Below are 19,423 nucleotides of genomic sequence, written 5' to 3'. Positions count from 1 at the left end.
TTCCTGTGATTAGTGGTATTCCACAGGGGTCCATATTGGGGCTGCTCCTTTTCATGTTATATATCAATGATTTGGATAATAGAATTGTGACCAAGTTTATGGATGATACAAAAGTAGGGTGGAAGGGCACGGAGCAGGGAATCTATCAAAGGTCTTTGACAGATGTGGAGAATAGGTGAAGAATATCGTGTAGGGAAGTGTATGGCCATGTACTTTGTTAGAAGGAATAAAGGCATACACTATTTTGAGAAGAAAACCTTGTCATTAGTCAAGAAGGACATGCCTTCTTCTCATTGCTACTAACAAGGAGGAGGTACAGGAGCCTGAAGACACACATTCAATGTTTCAGGAACAGCTTCTTCCGCTCTACTGTCAGATTTCTGAATGAACATTGAACACGTGGACACTTCTTCAGTATTTTTTTCTCTCTTTTGTACTACTTATTTAATTTATCTTATTTTAAACTGTCTTAAACTTTAAACTTTCTGAAGGGATTGAGGCATGTAAGGCTCCCCGCCCCCATTCTAACGACTTTCTGCAGGAGCACCTTTGAGTGACCCGTCTGGATGCATCGTTGTGTGGTATGGAAGCTGCAAGGCTCTGGGCCACAAGACCCTTCAGAGGACAGTAAAAAAGCACCAAGAAAATTGCCTGGGTCTCCCCCCTCCCCCCTTCCATATTACAGGGAGCATTGTAGACAAAAGGACTGAAGCATTGTTGAGGATCCCTACCACCCATCCCAAAATCTCTGACCCGTTACTGTTAGAAAGGAGGTACAGGAGCATCAGGACTAGGTCTGTCAGACTGGTTAACAGCTTCTTCCCTCAGGCTGAGAGACTAATAAATACCCTGCCACCACTGTGGTCTTTTCACTCGGGCAGCAAGCTGTTTACTGTTTCCCTGTGCTGTGCACTACTTGTATTTTGAATTATACTCATTTATGGTAATATTTTGTTTTACGTGCTGTGTGTGATATGTTTTGTGGGTCCACTGTGGTCTGGGGGAACGTTGTTTCATTTGGTTGTAAATATGTACAGTCAGATGGCTATAAACCTGATCCTGAACTTTCATATGCTGTGTTGTTTCTTTTCAAACAAAAGGCTAAGGGTTGAGGGTTGAGTGTAAGATGAATACGCACTAACTAAATCTACCCTCACCCCAGGCGGTATGATAGCGTGACTGCTTTACAGCTCCTGTGATTGGAAATTGGAAGACTGGTGTTCAATTCCTACCGCTGTCCTTAAGGATTTAGCACATTCTCCCTGGAACTGTGTGGATTTCTTTTGGGGGCTCCTGTTTCCTCCCACATTGCAAAGACTTTTGGGTGAGAGTTAGTAAGTTTTGGGCATATGGTATTTTGGCAGTGGAAGTGTGGCAACACTTGTAGGCTGCCCCCAGCATACCTCTGTGTTGTGTTGGTCAGTGATGTAAAGTGATGCATTTCATTGTGTTTCAATGTACATGTGACAAATAAAACTAATCTTCAATCTTTAAGAGGAACAAGTATGCAATTCAGCCAAGTGACTTGCTCCCATGTAATTACACAAGGATACAGTTGTAAGGAACATCGTAGCAGAAGAGGAGTTTAGGGAGGGAATCCCAGAGCTTAAGGCTTTGGCAGCTGAACGTATGGCCCACCTGCAGGGAAGTGATTACATTCAGGGTTCCTTGGTGGGGGGGGGGGGGGTCACGTATGGAGGAACACAAATATCCTGGAACGCTGCAGTGATGGATGAGATTACAAATTTGAAGAGGGAGTGAGAGATCTGAAGGAAAGGATGAAACCTTAAAAATTATAGTGTTTTGTAATCAGAATGTGGTGAAGCATGAGTGATAGGGGACAAGAGTGGGTGGGAACCACGTCACAGGTAGCTGAGTTCCGTGGAGAGTTAGGAGGAGGAAGGCCACCCACAAGAGAGTCAACATAATCAAATTGAAGAAATGTAGGCAGTCTTCCCTGTCATAAAGTGCATTTTCTCAGAGGGGGAAACGAATTACTCCATTTTGCAACATGTGTTTTCATTTTTTTTCACTTAATATTTAATGCGATTGTAAATGGTGCTTTGACATTATGACCTCAGTGGTTGAAAATGACAGAAATGCTTCAAATCCTAATCAGAACCTGTTATCCTTCGTTTTGGCAATCTTCAGATCCGGCATCCAGGTAACTATTGCATAAAGTTGGAAGAAACCTGGCATCTGTCACACACTTTAATCAACTCCTTATTAAACTATAAAGTTATCTTCCTGCTTTGAATGACAAACACTTTTCAATTAGTTATTTTCAGATTCTGAATTTCTCCGTGAAGTCTGGTTCTTTTAAGAGAAAGTATGTGACTGTGACTCTTTTATATTTAATGTATCACTCAGTTTTTATCTCGAGAAACGTTCAACACTAATAGAGTCAAAGTTCAAAGTAACTTTATTATCAAAGTACATATATGTCACCATATACAACCCTGAGATTCATTTTCTTTTGGGTGTACTGTACTTAACAAGTCTATAGAGAAATAACAGAATGAATGGAAGACTGCCCAACTAGGGTGTTCAACCAGAGTGCAGAGACAACATACTGTGCAAATGCAAAAAGAAGAAACAGTAATAATAAATAAATAAGCAATAAATATTGGTTCAATGATGGGGCAAGTGAAGTTGAGTAAAGTTATTCCCTTTGGTTCAAGGGCCTGATGGTCAAGGGGTAGTAGCTGTTTCTAAACCTGGCGGTGTGAGTCCTGAGGCTCCTGTACCTTCTTCCTGATGGCAACAGCGAGAAGAGAGCATGTCCTGGGTGATGTCCCTGATAATTGATACTGCTGTCCTGCAACAGCGTTTTGTGTAGATGTGCCCAATGAGTAATTCAGCAATTTACACATCATGTCACTTAGGAAGTTGGGCGATGTATATTTTTGTGTACGTTTACTGCTATTGTATATGTGCTATATGTGCCTTGTGCTGCATACAACGGTTGGTTCTATGTTTTGCACCATGGAACGCTGTTTCATTTGGCTGTATTCATGGGTGTTTATGTATGGTTGAATGACAAATTTGTATCTGAAGGGTACAGACCCCTCAGCCCAACGGTTCCATGCCAACCAAAGTGCCCATCCTATTAGTACCAGGTGGCATCCTAACATAATGTTTTGCAGTGCAAGTGATCGAGGTTCAATTCCTGATGCTGTCTGAAAGGAGTTTGTGTGTTCTCCCCATGACCATGTGGGTTTCCTCCAATTTTTTTCCCTCATTCCAAAGACATACACCTGGGTTAGTGTAAGCGCATTCTGTGTTCTTCCTCTATTCCTTATTGATAGCGGCAGGAATTAAACCCAGTCGGTGATCTCTGACACCGTAAAATGTTGTGTTAACTGCTGCAGTTAGGAGGTGGGTGACAGTCCAGTCCCCACCACCATCTCGAGGATAACTGGCAGAAATAAGTTTCCAATCAAAGAATACTGCTGCCCTCCAACTCTATGACCATGTACTCACCCGGACTCACTACCTCAGCCGTGTATCCTTCCTGGGAACTTGTCCACTCTCCTCTCCTATCAGATTCCTTCCTCTCCAGCCCTTTACCTTTCCTACCCACCTAGCTTCACCCATCACCTTCCAGCCATTCCCCCTTCCCCTCCCCCCACCTTTATATCCTGGCGTCTTCCCCCTTCCTTCTTAGTCCTGCAGAAGTGCCTAGGCCCGAAACGTAGAATATTTATTCATTTCCATAGGAGCTGCCTGACCTGCTGAGTTTCCCCAGCATTTTGTGTGCGTTGCTCTGGATTTCTAGCATCTGCAGAATTTCTTGTGTTTATGAAAGATAATTGCCTTCTTCATAGCAAACTTTAGTCCCAATGCTTTTCCCAACTTGACCTAGAACTTGTAATTACTTCCACATCCAGTCTAACCCATTGTTATAAATATAATGATCTTTAATGGGCGATAAATGTGTTTGAGTGTGAACCAATGAGTATTAATGGAGAGCACAGAGAAGAATAGAGAATTTAAAAAATCAAAGACCACTGACAATGCCAGTTGAGATCTCTAGGCACTGTTTTTAATGTTAGTAACTTCTCAGCTGTGCCTATTTACCAAGATGCTTTGCATCTATTCAAAGGAGAAATAGATTAGATACAGCCCTAGCTCTTGCCTATGTTCTGATAAATATTACATTGACACCTTGTAAGGTGATCACCTTCGGCTCAAGATCTTATGCGTATGTCTGACTGAAGCAAATTCCCTCACCCTCTCTCTTCAAGAACACGATTGTGGTAGCAATGCGGACAGTGTAACACTATACAGATTTTGTTTCAATTACCACTGCTGTCTGTAAGGAGTTTATACGTTCTCCTCATGAATGTGAGTTTCCTCCAACACTCTAAAGAGACGTACAGTGTGAGTTATGTTTAGTGAGTTGTGGATGTGCTACCCCTATCGGCTGCCCCAGCCTATCTCAGATTGTGTTTGTTGTTGACACAAACAATGCTTTTCACTGCATGTTTTGATGTTTCAATGTACATAAAATAAATCTTCTATTTTTTAGAATTGATGCCAGGGTAGATGTGACAAATAAGGCTAATCTTATATTTTTTTTTAGAGTTTGTGGCAGTGTAGAAGCTGTTGAGGCCTCCATTGGGTAGGGTTGAACATGGACGTTGCATCCCAGCTGTCTACGTGATACACAAGCCAGGGCAGTACAATATGGTGAGCCGCTGTTGCCCCTGCAGCGGGCTCCCCCTCTCCATGCAGCTGATGAATCCGAAGGCACAGCAGAGATCAATGCAGCTTGGTACCAATGGCATTTCCAGAGTTGCTAATCAGCATTGAACACAATGTAGGACTGCCTTAGGAACTCCAGCTCCGGATTTTTCCTTGGGGTTTATTCCCGAAGCCTATACCCTTAGTGGGTATAACCACAAACAACGGAGGTTTGACCTCAGAGTTTTCCTTCTCCTAGATGAGCTGCCAATCACAGCTGACAAGCCCCATCTGCTCGAGGCGACTGGTTTTAAGGCTCCAGTAACCCACCTTTGTCCCTGCTCCTGTCAGTAGAAACAGTTCTGCAGGGCTTTGTTGCTAAGACACGTGTAAAGGGCAGGAGCTGGACTTGGTTGTCAGAGGCTATTTGAAACACACGTCATAGGGAGCATTTAATAGGTAGTGGGAGTTAATCCCTATTACCACCCCCGGCTTTAGCAACCTGAAGGAATCAGCACTGCAGGGTAGAAGCAGTGCTGTATTAAAATATAAAGGAACAAATCCTCAATTTCCTTCCTGCTGTAAGAGAGTTGACATTTGTAATTTGTTTTGCAGGTTTAAAGGGTGTCCCATCATTCCTGTTGCTGCCAAGCCTGGAGGACCAGACGCTGCAGAGACAGAGACTCCACAAGGCATTTCAGAGCTCATTGAGGTAAGCATCACCTCCACTCCCTGACTCAGCAAGGTGGGATGAGAGCTGGCACTGCGATGAAATGAATGTAGTTTATTCTTTATGATTCAGCTAGAGAGAGGCCTCAAGTGGGAAGGATTTTCCCTACAAGATAGCCTTTCAGTTTGCATGGTCACCGATTTCATAATGAAATGTCTTACTGCCTTAATAAAAGTTCAAAGAAACCTTTCAGTATATCCCTGAGGCAACTAGCAAATTGTTCCTCATGAAAACAGTTCCTACACTTATAAAATGTAAAATTAGTGACTTGTAGGTTCCCTTTCTCCTCTGCCCATGTGTTGAATCTCTCTTCTGTACACTGATTACATTTAGAAGTGTAGACAATAACTCAGAATGCTATTAGAGAAGCTGTTTGTATGCTGAGGCCCTCCAATGGTTGAGGTCGACTAGGGATATTGCAACCTAGCTGTTCTACGTAATACACAGGCCAGGGCAGTACGATATGGAGAGCAAGCTGTTGCCCATGTGGCAGATTCCCCCTCTCCAAGCAGTTGATGAATTCAAAGTAACGGCAGAGACCTTTACAGTTTGGCACCAGCAATGTTGCAGGAGTTGCCAGTCAGCATTGAAGACAATGTACGAATTCCTTAGAGACTCCAGCTCTGGATTTTTCCTTTGAGTATATTCCCAAAGCCTCCCCTGTGAGTGGGTATAGCCGCAAGGCAGCAGAGGTTTCAGATCAGTTTTCCTTCTCCTAGATGGGGCTTGTCAGCCCGAAGCAACTGGTTTTAAGGCTCCAGTGACCTGCCTTTGCCCCTTCTCTTGTCAGTAGAAATGATTCTGCCACATGAAGGCCAGGAGCTGGACTTGATCATCAGAGGAACTTGAGATGCACGCCTTTGGGAGCATTTTTATAAGTAGTGGGAGCTTGTCCCCATTACCACCCCCAGCTATAACAAACTTAAAGAACCTGCTTGTATGGAGGATGGGATTAAAAGAGTGGCCACTTAAAATGTGCCCTAAGTAACCAGAAGTAATCTGGCAGGACACAACGGACAAGGATTGCCTATGGGAATCAGCACCCTTCACCCTGGGTATCTCTGCAGCGCATGATATTTTTAATGGGATGCAGGACAGCAGTTAGCGCAACACTTTACATTGCCAGTGACCCGGATTCAATTGCCATTGTTGTCTGTGAGGAGTTTTCGCGTTCTTCCCATTACTTTGGGATTTTGTCGAGATGTTCCGGTTTCCTCCCACGTTCCAGAGACGTACGGGTTAGGACTGTGTAGGTAGGTTGTAGGCATGCTATGTTGGTGCCAGAAGCATGGTGACACTTGATTGCCCCAGCACATTCTTGGACAGTGTTAGTGACATTTCTTTGTATGTTTCCATGTTTCTATAGGAGATAAGAGCAGAAGTGATTCATTTGGCCCATCGAGTCTTTTCCGCCATTTGATCATGGCTGATCTATTTTCCCTCTCAACTGCATTCTCCTGCCTTCTCCCTGTAACCTTTCACGCCCTGACTAATCAAGTACCTATCAACGTCTGCCTTAATTACACAATGAACTGGCATCCGCGGCCGCCAGTGACAACGAATTCTGCAGATTCACCACCTTCTGGCTAAAGAACATCTCCATTCTAAATGGACATCCTATTCTGTGCCCTCTGGTCCAAGATTCCCCCACTATAGGAAACATCCTCTCCACATCTACTCCATATCTAGGCCTTTGAACATTCAATTGGTCTTTCAATGAGATCCTCCCTCATTCTTCTAAATTCTAGTGAGTACAGGTCCTGAGCCATTAAATGCTCCTCATATGATAACCCTTTCATTCTGGATCTTCTCCAATTTCAGCACATCCAAAATTGCTCAGAATATTTTGTGAGGCATCACCAGTGCCTTATACAGCCTTAGTATTGCATCCTTACTTTTATATTCTAGTCTTCTTGAGCTGTGCCTATCCATATAGTCATGGGTGTAGAGAGAGTGTGGAGCAGTGGGCTAAGCACACATCCCTGAGGTGTGCCAGTGTTGATTTGTCAGCAAGGTGGAGATGTTATTTCCGATCCACACAGATTGTGGCCTTCTGGTTAAGAAGTCAATGCTCCAGTTGCAGAGGGAGGTACAGAGGCCCAGGTTGTGTAGCTTTTTAATCACAACTGTAGGAATGATTCTGTTAATCACTGAGCTGTAGGCAATAAATAGCATCTGACAGAGGTATTTGTATTGTCCAGGTGATCCAAAGCCACATGAAGAGCCATTGGGATCGCGTCCACCATAAACCTGTTGTAGCGATAGGCAAATTGCAATGGATCCAGGTCCTTGCTGAGGCAGGTGATGATTCTAGCCATGACCAACCTCTCATAGCATTTCATCACTGTAGATGTGAGTGTTACTGGGTGATAGTCATTAAGGCAGCTCACACTGCTCTTCTTGGGCACTGGTATAATTGTTGACCTTTTGAAGCTGGTGGAAACTTCTGACTGCAGCAATGAGAGTTTGAAAATGCCTGTGATGGAGCTGCACCTTTTTCAATCTTGTGCATTGGAGCTTCCACACCAGAGAGTGATGCAACCAGTCAGAATTCTCTCCATGTCACATTTCTTTAGCCTTGTGAGCAAGTAGAAGTCCTAGCAAGCTTTCTTGGCTGGAACATCTATGTGATTGGACTAGGACATTGGCAGTAAGTTGCTATAGCATATATATTTAAAGGAACGGGAAGAATTTTATAAATATGAATATTTCTTTATACCTATAACTCCATATGACAATAACTCTATATGAGAAATATTTATTGGGTTAGTCTTCTCGATTTGAAACCATCTAGGCCCAACCATTTGAGTGAAACTCTGGCGCAAGCTTGATGCGATCTGGTACTTGTGGAATGACAGACCCAGCACTGTTGATGGACTTAAAGTTCAAAGTAATCAAAGTACATATATGTAACCATATACAACCCTGAGATTCATTTTCTTTTGGGTGTACTCAAATCTATGGAATAATAACTATTACAGAATTAACTGGGGTGTTCAACCAGAGTGAAGAAGACAACAAATATTGAAAATGCAAACAGAAAAGCAATAATATAAATAAATAAGCTATAAACATTGAGAACTTGAGATGAAGAATCCTTGAAAGTTGGTCCATAGCTTATGGGAACATTTCAAAGATAGAGCAAGTGAAGTTGAGTGAAGTTATCCCCTTTGGTTCCAGAGCCTGATGGTTGAGGGGCCATAATTGCTCCTGACCCTGGTGGTACAAGTTCTGAGGCTCCTGTACCTTCTTCCTACTGACAGAAGTGAAAAGAGAGCATGTCCTGGGTGGTGGGGATCTCTGATAATGGATGCTGCTTTCCTGCAAAAGTGTTTCATGTCGATGTGCTCAGTGGTTGGGAGGGTTTTACCCATGATGGACTGGGCCACTTCCACTACTTTTTGCAGGATTTTCCATTCAAGGGCATTAGTGTTTCCATACCAGGCTGTGATGCAGCCAGTCAATATACTCTCAACTACACATCTATAGAAGTTAGTCAAAGTTTTCAACGTCATTGCTGAATCTTCTCAAACTCCTAAGGAAGTAGAGGTGCTGCCGTGCTTTCTTCATAATTCCCCTTGCACACAGTGCCCAGGACAGGTCCTCCGAAATAATAGCACTGAGGAATTTAAAGTCGCTAAACCTCTTCACCGCAGATCCTCCAGTGAGGACTGGGATGGAGTATGTTCTATACTAGACAGGCATATGGAGGGATTTAAGGTGGGGGTTTATATAGGAGGCAGGGTTTAAGAGTCGGCACAACATTGTGGTCCGAAGGGCTTGTGCTGTGCTGTACTATTCTGTGTTCTATGTTCTATATATATATAAAACAAAATAGCACAGCCTCACTAAGATTCCATGGAATAATAAATGCAGGAAGTTCTTGAAATACTCATCCAGTCAGACAGCATCTGTGGAAGGAGAAACAGAACTGACAATTCACATTGATGATCTTTTCATCCGAGTTGGACAAGTTTAGAAAAAAGGCCAACTTTAAGTTGCAGAGGCAGAGGAGGAGGCATCGGGAGGAATGAAAGAGAAACATTGACTGTTTATTTTTCTCTATGGGTGCTGCTTGACTTCTGAGATCCTCCACTATTTTGTGCATTTTGCTCTTAATTTGTGTTTAGGTGCTTTGGAATGGCTAGTATGATGCTGAGGAATTAAAACTGATCCTACACTTGGTTGGAGCTGATGAGGAAACTGTGATACCATTAAATTCAGTGTACATGAAGAGTCGAGGCACAGGAATGTTACTTATGTTAAATTATTGTACTTCTGTTTAATGCTTTTAATTATTTCTTTATGTTTCTAATTAATAAAAACTTTATAAAATAAAATAATCTAGCTCATTTCCAGCTTTCAAAATACAAAAATACAACTGCAGATGCTGTGGATCAAAGAATATGTACACAACGCTGGAAGAACTCAGCAGCTCAGGCAGCATCCGTGAGAAAAGAGTAGCCAACGTTTCGGGCCGAGACCCTTCATCAGGAATGGAGGGGAAGAGAGGGCCGAAGCCCAGTAATAGAGATAGGGGAGGGGGAAGGGCTAGAGGCACCAGGTGGAGAACCAATCAGAGGAAGGATAAAGGGGGGAGGGGATAAGCATGAAAGAACTGTCTTCTTGACTATACCTCTTCCCACCCTGCCCAATGCAAAAATGCCATTCCCTATTCCCAATTCCTCCGTCTCCACCGCATCTGCTCCCAGGATGAGGCTTTCCGTTCCAGGACTTCTCAAATGTCCTCTTTCTTTCAGGATCGTGGTTTCCCTTCTGGCGTCATCAAAGATGCCCTCACCCGCATCTCCTCCACCTCCTGCACTTCAGCCCTTAACCCATCCTCCCATCACCACAACAGGGACAGGGTTCCCCTTGTCCTCACCTACCGCCCCACCAGCCTCCGGATCCAACACATTATCCTCCGCAACTTCCGCCACCTTCAACAGGACCCCACCACCCAGCACATCTTTCCCTCCCTACCCCTCTCAGCTTTTCACAGGGATCATTCCCTCCGCGACTACATGGTCCACACGTCCCTCCCCACAGAACTCCCACCCAGCACCTATCCCTGTAAGCGCAAATGCTACACCTGTCCCCACACCTCCCCCCTTAGCACCATTCCGGGCCCCAGACTGTCCTTCCAGGTGAGGCAACACTTCACCTGCGAGTCTGCTGGAGTTATCTATTGCATCCGGTGCTCCCGGTGCGGCCTCCTCTACATCGGCGAGACCCGACGCAGATTGGGGGACCACTTCATTGAGCACCTATGCTCCGTCCGTCACAATAGACAGGATCTCCCGTTTGCCACCCACTTCAACTCTGCCTCTCATTCCCATCTAGCTATATCCATACATGGCCTCCTCTACTGCCATGATGAGGCCAAACTCAGGTTGGAGGAGCAACACCTCATCTACCGTCTGGGTAGCCCCCAGCCTGGTGGTATGAACATTGAATTCTCCATTTTCCGGTAATTTCCTCCCCCTCCCCCTATCCCAGGTCCCTCTCTGCCTCTCTCCCCTTTCAACTTTCTGCTCCTTTATCTCTACAGTTCTTTCATGCTTATCCCCTCCCCCCTTTATCTTGCCTCTGATTGGTTCTCCACCTGGCGCCTCTAGCCCTTCCCCCTCCCCTATCTCTATTACTGGGCTTCGGCCCTCTCTTCCCCCCATTCCTGATGAAGGGTCTCGGCCCGAAGCGTTGGCTATTCTTTTCTCACGGATGCTGCCTGACCTGCTGAGTTCTTTCAGCGTCGTGTATGTATTCATTTCCAGCTTTTCCCTACTGAGCACTTCCAGGTGGGCTCAGGGGTTAGGAACCTCTGCCTGATGCTTCCCGAGGCCCAAATGGCATCTTGCTGTCGGATCAGAGGTCTGCATGGTCAGTGTGTCTGATCCTCCACGTAAGACTCAGGGATGTGTTGGTGCATTGCATTTCTGGATAGCAAGCCTAGTTCAACTTGAGTTGACAAAGTAATCTCAATTTTTAATTTTTGTAAACACAAGATATTCTGCTTTTGCTGAAAATCTGGAGCAATACACACAAAATGCTGGACAAACTCAGCAAGTCAGGCTGCATCTATGGAGGGAAGTGAAGAGGCATTGTTTTGTTGAAGGGTCTCAGTCCAAAGCATCAACCGTTAATTTCCCTCCATGGGCCTGACCTGCTGAGTTCCTCCAGCATTTTGTGTGTGTTACTCAAGACTTCTAGAATCTCTTGTGTTTATGATTTGCTCAAGAATAATATGGGTACTTGGACTGTTCAGAAATCTGATGGCAGAGAGGAAGAAACTGTTTCTGAATCATTGAGTGTGGATCTTTAGGCTCCTGTACCCTCTTCTCTGCTGATAGTGATAAGAAGAGGGTGTATCCCTGGTGGCGAGGGACCTTGATGATGGATGCTGCCTTCTTAAGGGACTCTGATGCAATTAAATTAATTATACTCTCAGCAGAATTTTGGTAGCCCAAAGATATAGCCAAGCAAGATAGGCAAATGGAGCTAGGATACTGAGTGATCTGCCATGACTCTTCTGCAAATCTACTTTTAGGAAGAACGAATTTGTAATTGCATTCCTGTGTGTTTGAGCTGTGTTAATGTGTCACGGTTATACTTCACTGGAATTTAAGTGACCTCTTCCATCAGAGACAAGGTACAGGAGCCTGAAGACACACACTTAACATTTCCTCCCCTCGGTCACAGGACAATGAACCCATAAACACTGCTTCATTATTTTTGTTCTCTTTTTGCACTACTTGTTATGTATATATTTGGGTGACGGATCGGAGGTACGTCTCAACCAAAGGAGGTGCAAGGCGCTCCTTCCCTCCGCTATCCTGTAGGCAACTCAGTTTCCGAAATGATCTTCATTCAGCTGACTGAAAAGTACACGAAGGTCAAGTATTCAGAGGACACACCACAATCAACAGCCCACTGATGATGCCTCCTTGAGTGGTGATGAAACATTTGCAAGTAAATTGCCACGGTAGAAGAGTAACTCAACCCAACCACCAACCAAACAAGCTACATACCTTCTGAATTATCTCCATTTATATATGTCTTATTGGAATTTACAGTATATTTTATGTACTCAATGTATCACTGTCGCAAAACAACGAATTTCACGGCATATGTCAATGATAATAAACTTGATTCTGATTCTGATTTATCTTACAAGTGATCAGGTTTCTGCTGGTGGGTTCATGAACCGAATATTCAAAGGGAAGTAGCTGTTCCTGAACCTGGCAATGTGGTGTTTCAGGTCTCTGTATCTCCTGTCTGATGGTAGCTGTGAGAAGGTGACATGGCCTGGATGGTGACTTCCTGAGGCAACTCCTCCTGTAGATTCTAGTGAAGGTGTGGAGGGATGTGTCTATGATGTACCGGGCTGAGTCCACTACTCTCTGTAGACAGCAGCTGTGAGCTGATGATGGAAAGACTAGTTACTCTTCAACCAGGGGTAATCTGATTGAAATATGATGCTTGTAATTTTTTTTAATGAAGTCAACCCGGTCTCTTTACATTCTTTGTATGTGATTGACCCCTGTTGTTTCCCTCTGCTCCCTCCCCCGCCACAGCTCCTGATATCTCAGACGTACATGCCAAAACGTGATCCCTCTGGCTCTTTCCTCATGGCGGCTGACCACTGTTTCTCGATCAAAGGTCAGGGCACCGTGATGACAGGGACCATCCTCTCTGGGTCCGTCAGTGTCAACGACAGCGTGGAGATCCCCGCCCTCAAGGTAACATGTTCAAAGAACCTGAATCAAGAGCTGCATTCAGAAGCAGCTCTTCCAGACGGGAATGTCTATAATCTGCTAGAGTTTAGGGTATTTTATAGACATTTGAAGTTTACTTTATGTTACATTTATTTCTAATTTTTTTTGCAACAGGAACTTTAGAATCTCAACAGTTAAATATGTCAGTTCATTTTTTTTTGTAGTTAGGAATTGATAATATTTGATTAGTCTTTAAAGTGTGTATTTCACGAAGCTATTTGTACTTCCTTCAGAACACTGGCTCTGTCTTTAAAGTTCTAAATGGGAAATGGTTCCTCTGATTTGCAAGTAACTCGAAATTTATTGTCATCTGCACAAGTCCATGTATGCACAGGTGCCATGAAAAACTCACTTGCAGCAACACCACAGGCACAGAGCATCAGATAAACAGCACTCTCAAGACAAAGTTCAAAGTCAAAGTTAGCATTTATTATCGAAGTACATATATGTAACCATATACTACCCTGAGATTTATATTCCTGCAAGCATTCACAGTAGAACAATGGAAACATTGAAAAATTACTCACAAAGACTGACAACCAACCAATCTGTAAAAGACAAACTGTACAAATACAAAAAAAATCAAGTAATAATAATGATAAATAAGTAATAAATAATATTGAGAACATGAGTAGTAGAGTCCTTGAAAGTGTGTCCATTGGTTGTCCGTAGGTACAAAATTATATTAAATATATATGATACATAATTTTTATAAGAAATGACAAAATTATAATCAGAAAAAAATACTAAGTCCATTTTAGTGCAAACTGATCAAAGTGGTTGTTATTACTGAGATAGTGATTAGGGTTGTGCCGGTTGGTTCAAGAACCAAATGGTTGAACGGACGTAGCTCTTCTTGAATTTGGTGGTGTGGGATTTCAGGCTTCTGTACCTCAAGTTCAAGTTCAATTGTCATTCAACCATACACGAATACAGCCAAACAAAACACTGTTAATCCGGGGCCAAGGTGCAAAACACTGTACCAACAGACATAAGTTAGCAAGCACATATGAGATATCAGTAAAATACAGTCACACAAAAAATATATAGTCTAAGACCCTGAGCCCATGGATGTTGTGGTAGTCTACAGTCGAACACAGTATGGCTTGTCTTGCCATATGTGAGAAGATGGCATGGCCTGGATGGTGAGGATCTTTAGTGATAGATGTTGCCTTCTTGAGGCAGTGCCTCCTATAGGTACTACCGATAGCGGGGTAGGATATGCCCTGATCTATTGTACTGAGTCCACTACTCCCTGCAGTTTCTTAGGTTCCTGTGCATTCACATCTGAGCTACTGGTTTGGTGTGACTGAGTTAACAGATTCACGTAATACTGCAGTTCATTTATTTCACACAATAACCAAGGACCTGCTACACTTTCAACTTTCAGAGGGTGGTGGATCTGTGGAATTCATTGCTGTAGATGACTGGAGGCCAAGTCATTGGGTATATTTAAAGCAGAGGTTGATAGGTTCTTGATTAATAAGGTTACAGGGAGACAGCAGGACAACAGGGTTGAGAGGAATAATAAATCAGCCATGATAGAATGGCAGAGCATATTCGATGGGCTGAATGGCTTAATCTTGCTCCTAGGTCTTGTGGTCTTAAGGCAATGCTGCTTTCTTAGCCCTGTTCAACTAAAAACCCATGGCTACCAACTTCTGTCCTGGTAATCCATACAAAGTGGTCAGTTGTTATGTGATAATCCTTCCTTTTCAGTTTCAACAAGTGCTGTTTATACTCCCCAAGTGTTTAGCTGCAGAATGTCTGATGTTCTGGCTGCTTTAGGCAGGAGTGCCAGACACCTACAGATCATCTGCCAATAAATCTGGCTGTTGTGTCCTCGTGAGTATTTGACAAAAGTAGGATAGTATTCTATTTTTAGTTTAGGAAAAGTCGCACATTTTTTAAGATTTCAAGATTAAAGTTTAGCTTCATTTGTCACACGTACATCAAAATATAGAAGCGTAGAGTGAAATGTGCAATTTGCATCAGCGACCAACACATTCTGGGAATTGTGCTGGGGGCAGCCTGTAAGTACTCTGTGCTTCTAATGCCAACACAGCATGCCCACAGCTTACTAACCCTGACCCGTACATCTTTGGAATGTGGGAGGAAATCGGTGCACCCACGCAATCACGGCAAGAATGTACAAACTCCTTACAAACCGCGGCAAAACTAAACTCTGATTGTTGATCACTGGCGCTGTAACCACTACAGTACTGTGACACCTTACAATCTCAAAATAAGGGAAATGAGGAGAAATGTATTTACTTCGAACGTGCTCAGCCTTGGGATTTTTCCTCTGGGGGCTGTGAAGATACAGTCATTGATGACTTTTGAAACAAGATTTCTGCGTGTTAGGGGAATTGAGGAATATGAGATAGAGCAGGTATTAGGGGGTCTTGTGACCTTGTTGAATGGAAGAACAGGCTTGTGTGAGGAAAATCATAAACACATGAGATAATGCAGATGCTGGAAATCCAACATTACACATACAAAGAGCTGGAGGAACTCACCAGGTCAGGCAGCATCCACGGAGAGGAATAAACAGTTGACCTTTCATGCCGAGTCCCAATGAAGGACCTTGGCCTGAAAATTCAAATGTTTAATTGTCTTTCTCCTCCGTCTGTTCTAATGTGATCACGTGGCTGATAGCATCACTGTTGACCACTCGCTCCTGCGAAGCTGGTTCTTTCAAGGTAGCGCCTAGCTGCAACCTCTGTTGAGGTCACGACTCAGTTTTTTAAAGTTGCTTTGATTTGTGCTGATGGCTTTGGGACAGAGAGGGGAGGCAGAAGGCAGGTTAGGGTTTAGAACAGGGATGTGGGGGATTTAAAGGATGGTCTTGAGGCTACAGGGACTTTGTATGTGGGTGGGCGGGAGGGGGGAGGGAGGAAGAGGGCTTGTTTTGTTGCTTATTGAGTTCTGTGTTGTTCTGCAGAATATGGAGGGCAGGCGAGGTTAGTGCCAGAATGTGTGGCAACACATGCAGTCTACTCCCAGCATGCCCAAGGCAACCCACAAGTGTTGCCACACATTCCAAAATAGCGCTGTATGTTTTGATACACACATGATAAATAAGCTTGTATCTTGAATCTTGTTTCATTTAACCAAGTTGCAGCCACTTTGGTGTTGGGGGGAGTATCTGTTTTGTTGTACTAATTTTTTTATTTGGATACATAGCGAGGACCAGGCCTTTCCAGCCCTGTCGGCTGTACTATACGGCAACTTACCTATTTAACCCTAGCCTAATCACAGGACAATTTACAATGACCAATTAATCTACTAACCGTTATGTCTTTGGACTGAGGGAGGAAACTCATGCAATTCATGCGGAGAATGTATAAACTCCTTACGGGCGGTGCCGGAATGGAACTCTGAACTCCGAACTCCCCAGCCCTGAGCTGTAATTTCATCATGCTAACCACTACGCTACCCTGGCATCCCACAGATCTGATTTCATTTAACCAAATTGAAGCCAATTTTGGGGGGAAGTAATCTTTTTTGTTGTCCCCTCACTGTGAGCAACAGAAACTTGTTTAACTGCACAGCATCAGAGACCTACTTTATGTTCGGTCCATGTTGCAAATTGCAGCTTACGGAACTTCACTTGTTCCTGGAATCTGTGGGGAATGCCGCTGACAGGAATTCAAGTCAGCAGCAGCCTATCCTGTTTGGCAGATGAGGCCGATAACAAGTGTTCAAATAGTGTTTGTTTCTGGTGACTTGGTTAATTAGAGAGTCAGGGTGTTGGGGCTGCAAAGGGACCGGCAGTGATGCTGGACTGCTCAGATGTACTGCGGTGCATTTAGCCCACTGTAATTACCATCTGGCAATGATTACTTGAGCTAACAGAGAAAAATCATTAGATTCTGCGATCGTAGCAAAAAAAAACCATTAAAGCAATCACAAAGTAGATTGGAGGGATTGTAGTTGGCCTACTGAGGTTTCTGTTTTACTGTGCATTTGATTTTGTAAATTAACTGCAAATTGATTTGAAATTTTCCAGTGCACAGCGATGAAATCTCCTTGTGCTTTTGAACATTTCAATATTGTTTTAACCCTTTGTAGTTCACAATTTTTATTTGGAGTTATCAGGAATTCTGTGTAGTCAAGGCCCTTGGTTATTATCAAGGATCCCACCCATCCATCCAACATCCTCCCTGACGTTTTACCATGTCAGGAGACTCTGATGCATAAAGACAAGAATGGTCAGGATGGGAAATAGTTTCTTCCCTCAGGGCATTAGGCTTCTGAACTCCCTGCCACATTGCATTCGAAGTGTCATTGGATAACTTGTACTGTACCCTGCAATACTTAATTTATGCACTTTACTTTGTTTATTTATGCATAATTCATTTGTAGATGTTATTCTTACTTTTCCTAAGTTATTGTGTGTTATGTGTACTACTGTGCTTTACACCCTGGCTTGGAGAAACAACTCATTTGATGGTATACATTTATGTAGTTAAATGACAATAAACGTGACTTGAGTTTGAATAGGGATCAAGTTTAACAGGCTGAATATCACCAAGGGTCACTATCTCGGGATGGGGGGAGCATGACACAGTAGAATAGTGGTTAGCACAACGCTTTACAGTACAGCCGACTTGGGTTCAATTCCCGCCATTGTTTGTAAGAAATTCTCCCAGTAACCGCATGAACTTTCTCCGGGTGCTCCGGTTTCCTCACGCAGTCCAAAGACGTACTGGTTGGTAGGTTAACTGGTCATTGTAAGTTGTTCAGTGGTAAAGCTAGGATGAATGGGAGATTGGTGTGTGGCATGGATCAAAGGGCTGAAAGGTTCGATTCCACACTGTGTCTCAATAAATTTAAAAGAGTGTGCGAGTGAGTAAGTAAATGGATAGATAAATAGACACATGGACGGATAGATAAGGTAAATTGAGTTAAATATTTAGGACAAAGAAATTATCCTATTTCAGGGATGGATGAATCCCTGCTACAGAGTGCAGAAAAGGAACGGTAGCATAGTGGTTAGTGTTAACACTTTATATCATCAGCAAGTGGAAGATTGGAGTTGAATTCCTGCCGCTGCCAGTGAGGTGTTTGTATGTTTTCCTGATGACTGTGTGCATTTCCTCCCACATTCCACTCAATACAATCAAAGTGATTTCTTTATCTCCATTCCATATTCCCACTCAGACTCCGCACCCTTGACTCCTCTTACATCTAGAAACCCGTCTCTTTCTTAAATATAAAGTTAAAGATTAGCTTTACTTGTCACATGTAAACATTGAAGCAAAGAGTGAAATGTGTCGATGTTGCGTCAATGACCAACACAGTTCAAGGGTGTGCTGGGGCAGCCCACAAGTGAGCCATGCCCTGGCACCACTATAGCATGCCCACAAGTCACTAGCCCTGACCCGTATGTCTTTGGAATGTGGGAGGAAACCCGCGTGGTCATGAGGAGTACGTACACGCTCCGTATGGACAGTGATGGGAATAGAGCCCTGGGTCACGGGTGCTGAAAAGCATTATGCTAACCACTATGCAACCGCGCCACACCCACTACACTACACAGCCTTTCTTTCTAACCTAAAATCCTATCGTTTCCGCTGTGCACGGCAGTATCACCACACTGTCTTCATTCCCAGACTAACTCTCCACTCCATCACTGCTGTCACTGTTAGTTACATGAGCCTCTCTATACCCAATTCTTCTTTAAAGTTATTTCTTACAACCTGTCTCTGATTGACAATACTTGTGGCAGCACAAGGAACCAAGACAGGACACAAAGCACGACTCCTTCCCCTCATTCTGGAGTACAATCTTGTAATATTTTAGGTCTCTGTAAAATGTCTTCTGATCCCTACTGGCTTTAATATCACTGGCACATGTCATTGTAGCAGTACATTGCAATACATAACAAAAACTGTAAACTACAGTAAAAGTATATATATAGTAAAATTAAATAAGTAGTGTAAAAAGAGAAAAAGAAGTAGTGAGGTAGTGTTCATGGGCTCAATGTCCATTCAGAAATCAGATGGCAGAGGGGAAGAAGCTGTTCCTGAATCGTTGAGTGTGTACTTTCAGGCTTCTGTACCTCCTCCCTGATGGCAGCAATGAGAAGAGGGCATGTCTTGGGTGATCGGTGATTGATAGATGTCACCTCTTTTTGAGGGATCACTCCTTGAAGATGTCCTGAATGCTGGAGAGGCTAGTGTCCATGACTTAGCTGACTATGTTCTCAACATTCTGCTGCATATTT

At 43.5% G+C, this 19,423-nt stretch overlaps 1 protein-coding gene across 1 annotated transcript in view; it reads left to right on the top strand.

The window, feature by feature from the left end:
- The window catches only part of eefsec (eukaryotic elongation factor, selenocysteine-tRNA-specific), a 441,024-nt gene that overhangs the window by 147,648 nt on the left and 273,953 nt on the right, over nt 1-19,423 (top strand). Inside the window, exons 3-4 of the mRNA XM_073071999.1 lie at nt 5,302-5,398; nt 12,991-13,155. Coding sequence (XP_072928100.1) covers nt 5,302-5,398; nt 12,991-13,155 — 262 coding nt within the window. The remainder of the gene's footprint in view (nt 1-5,301; nt 5,399-12,990; nt 13,156-19,423) is intronic.

Source organism: Hemitrygon akajei, chromosome 19 (assembly GCF_048418815.1).
Source record: "Hemitrygon akajei chromosome 19, sHemAka1.3, whole genome shotgun sequence".
Taxonomy (NCBI): domain Eukaryota; kingdom Metazoa; phylum Chordata; class Chondrichthyes; order Myliobatiformes; family Dasyatidae; genus Hemitrygon; species Hemitrygon akajei.
The sequence above is the reverse complement of the archived record's forward strand: the minus strand, read 5'-3'. Positions and strand labels throughout refer to the sequence as shown.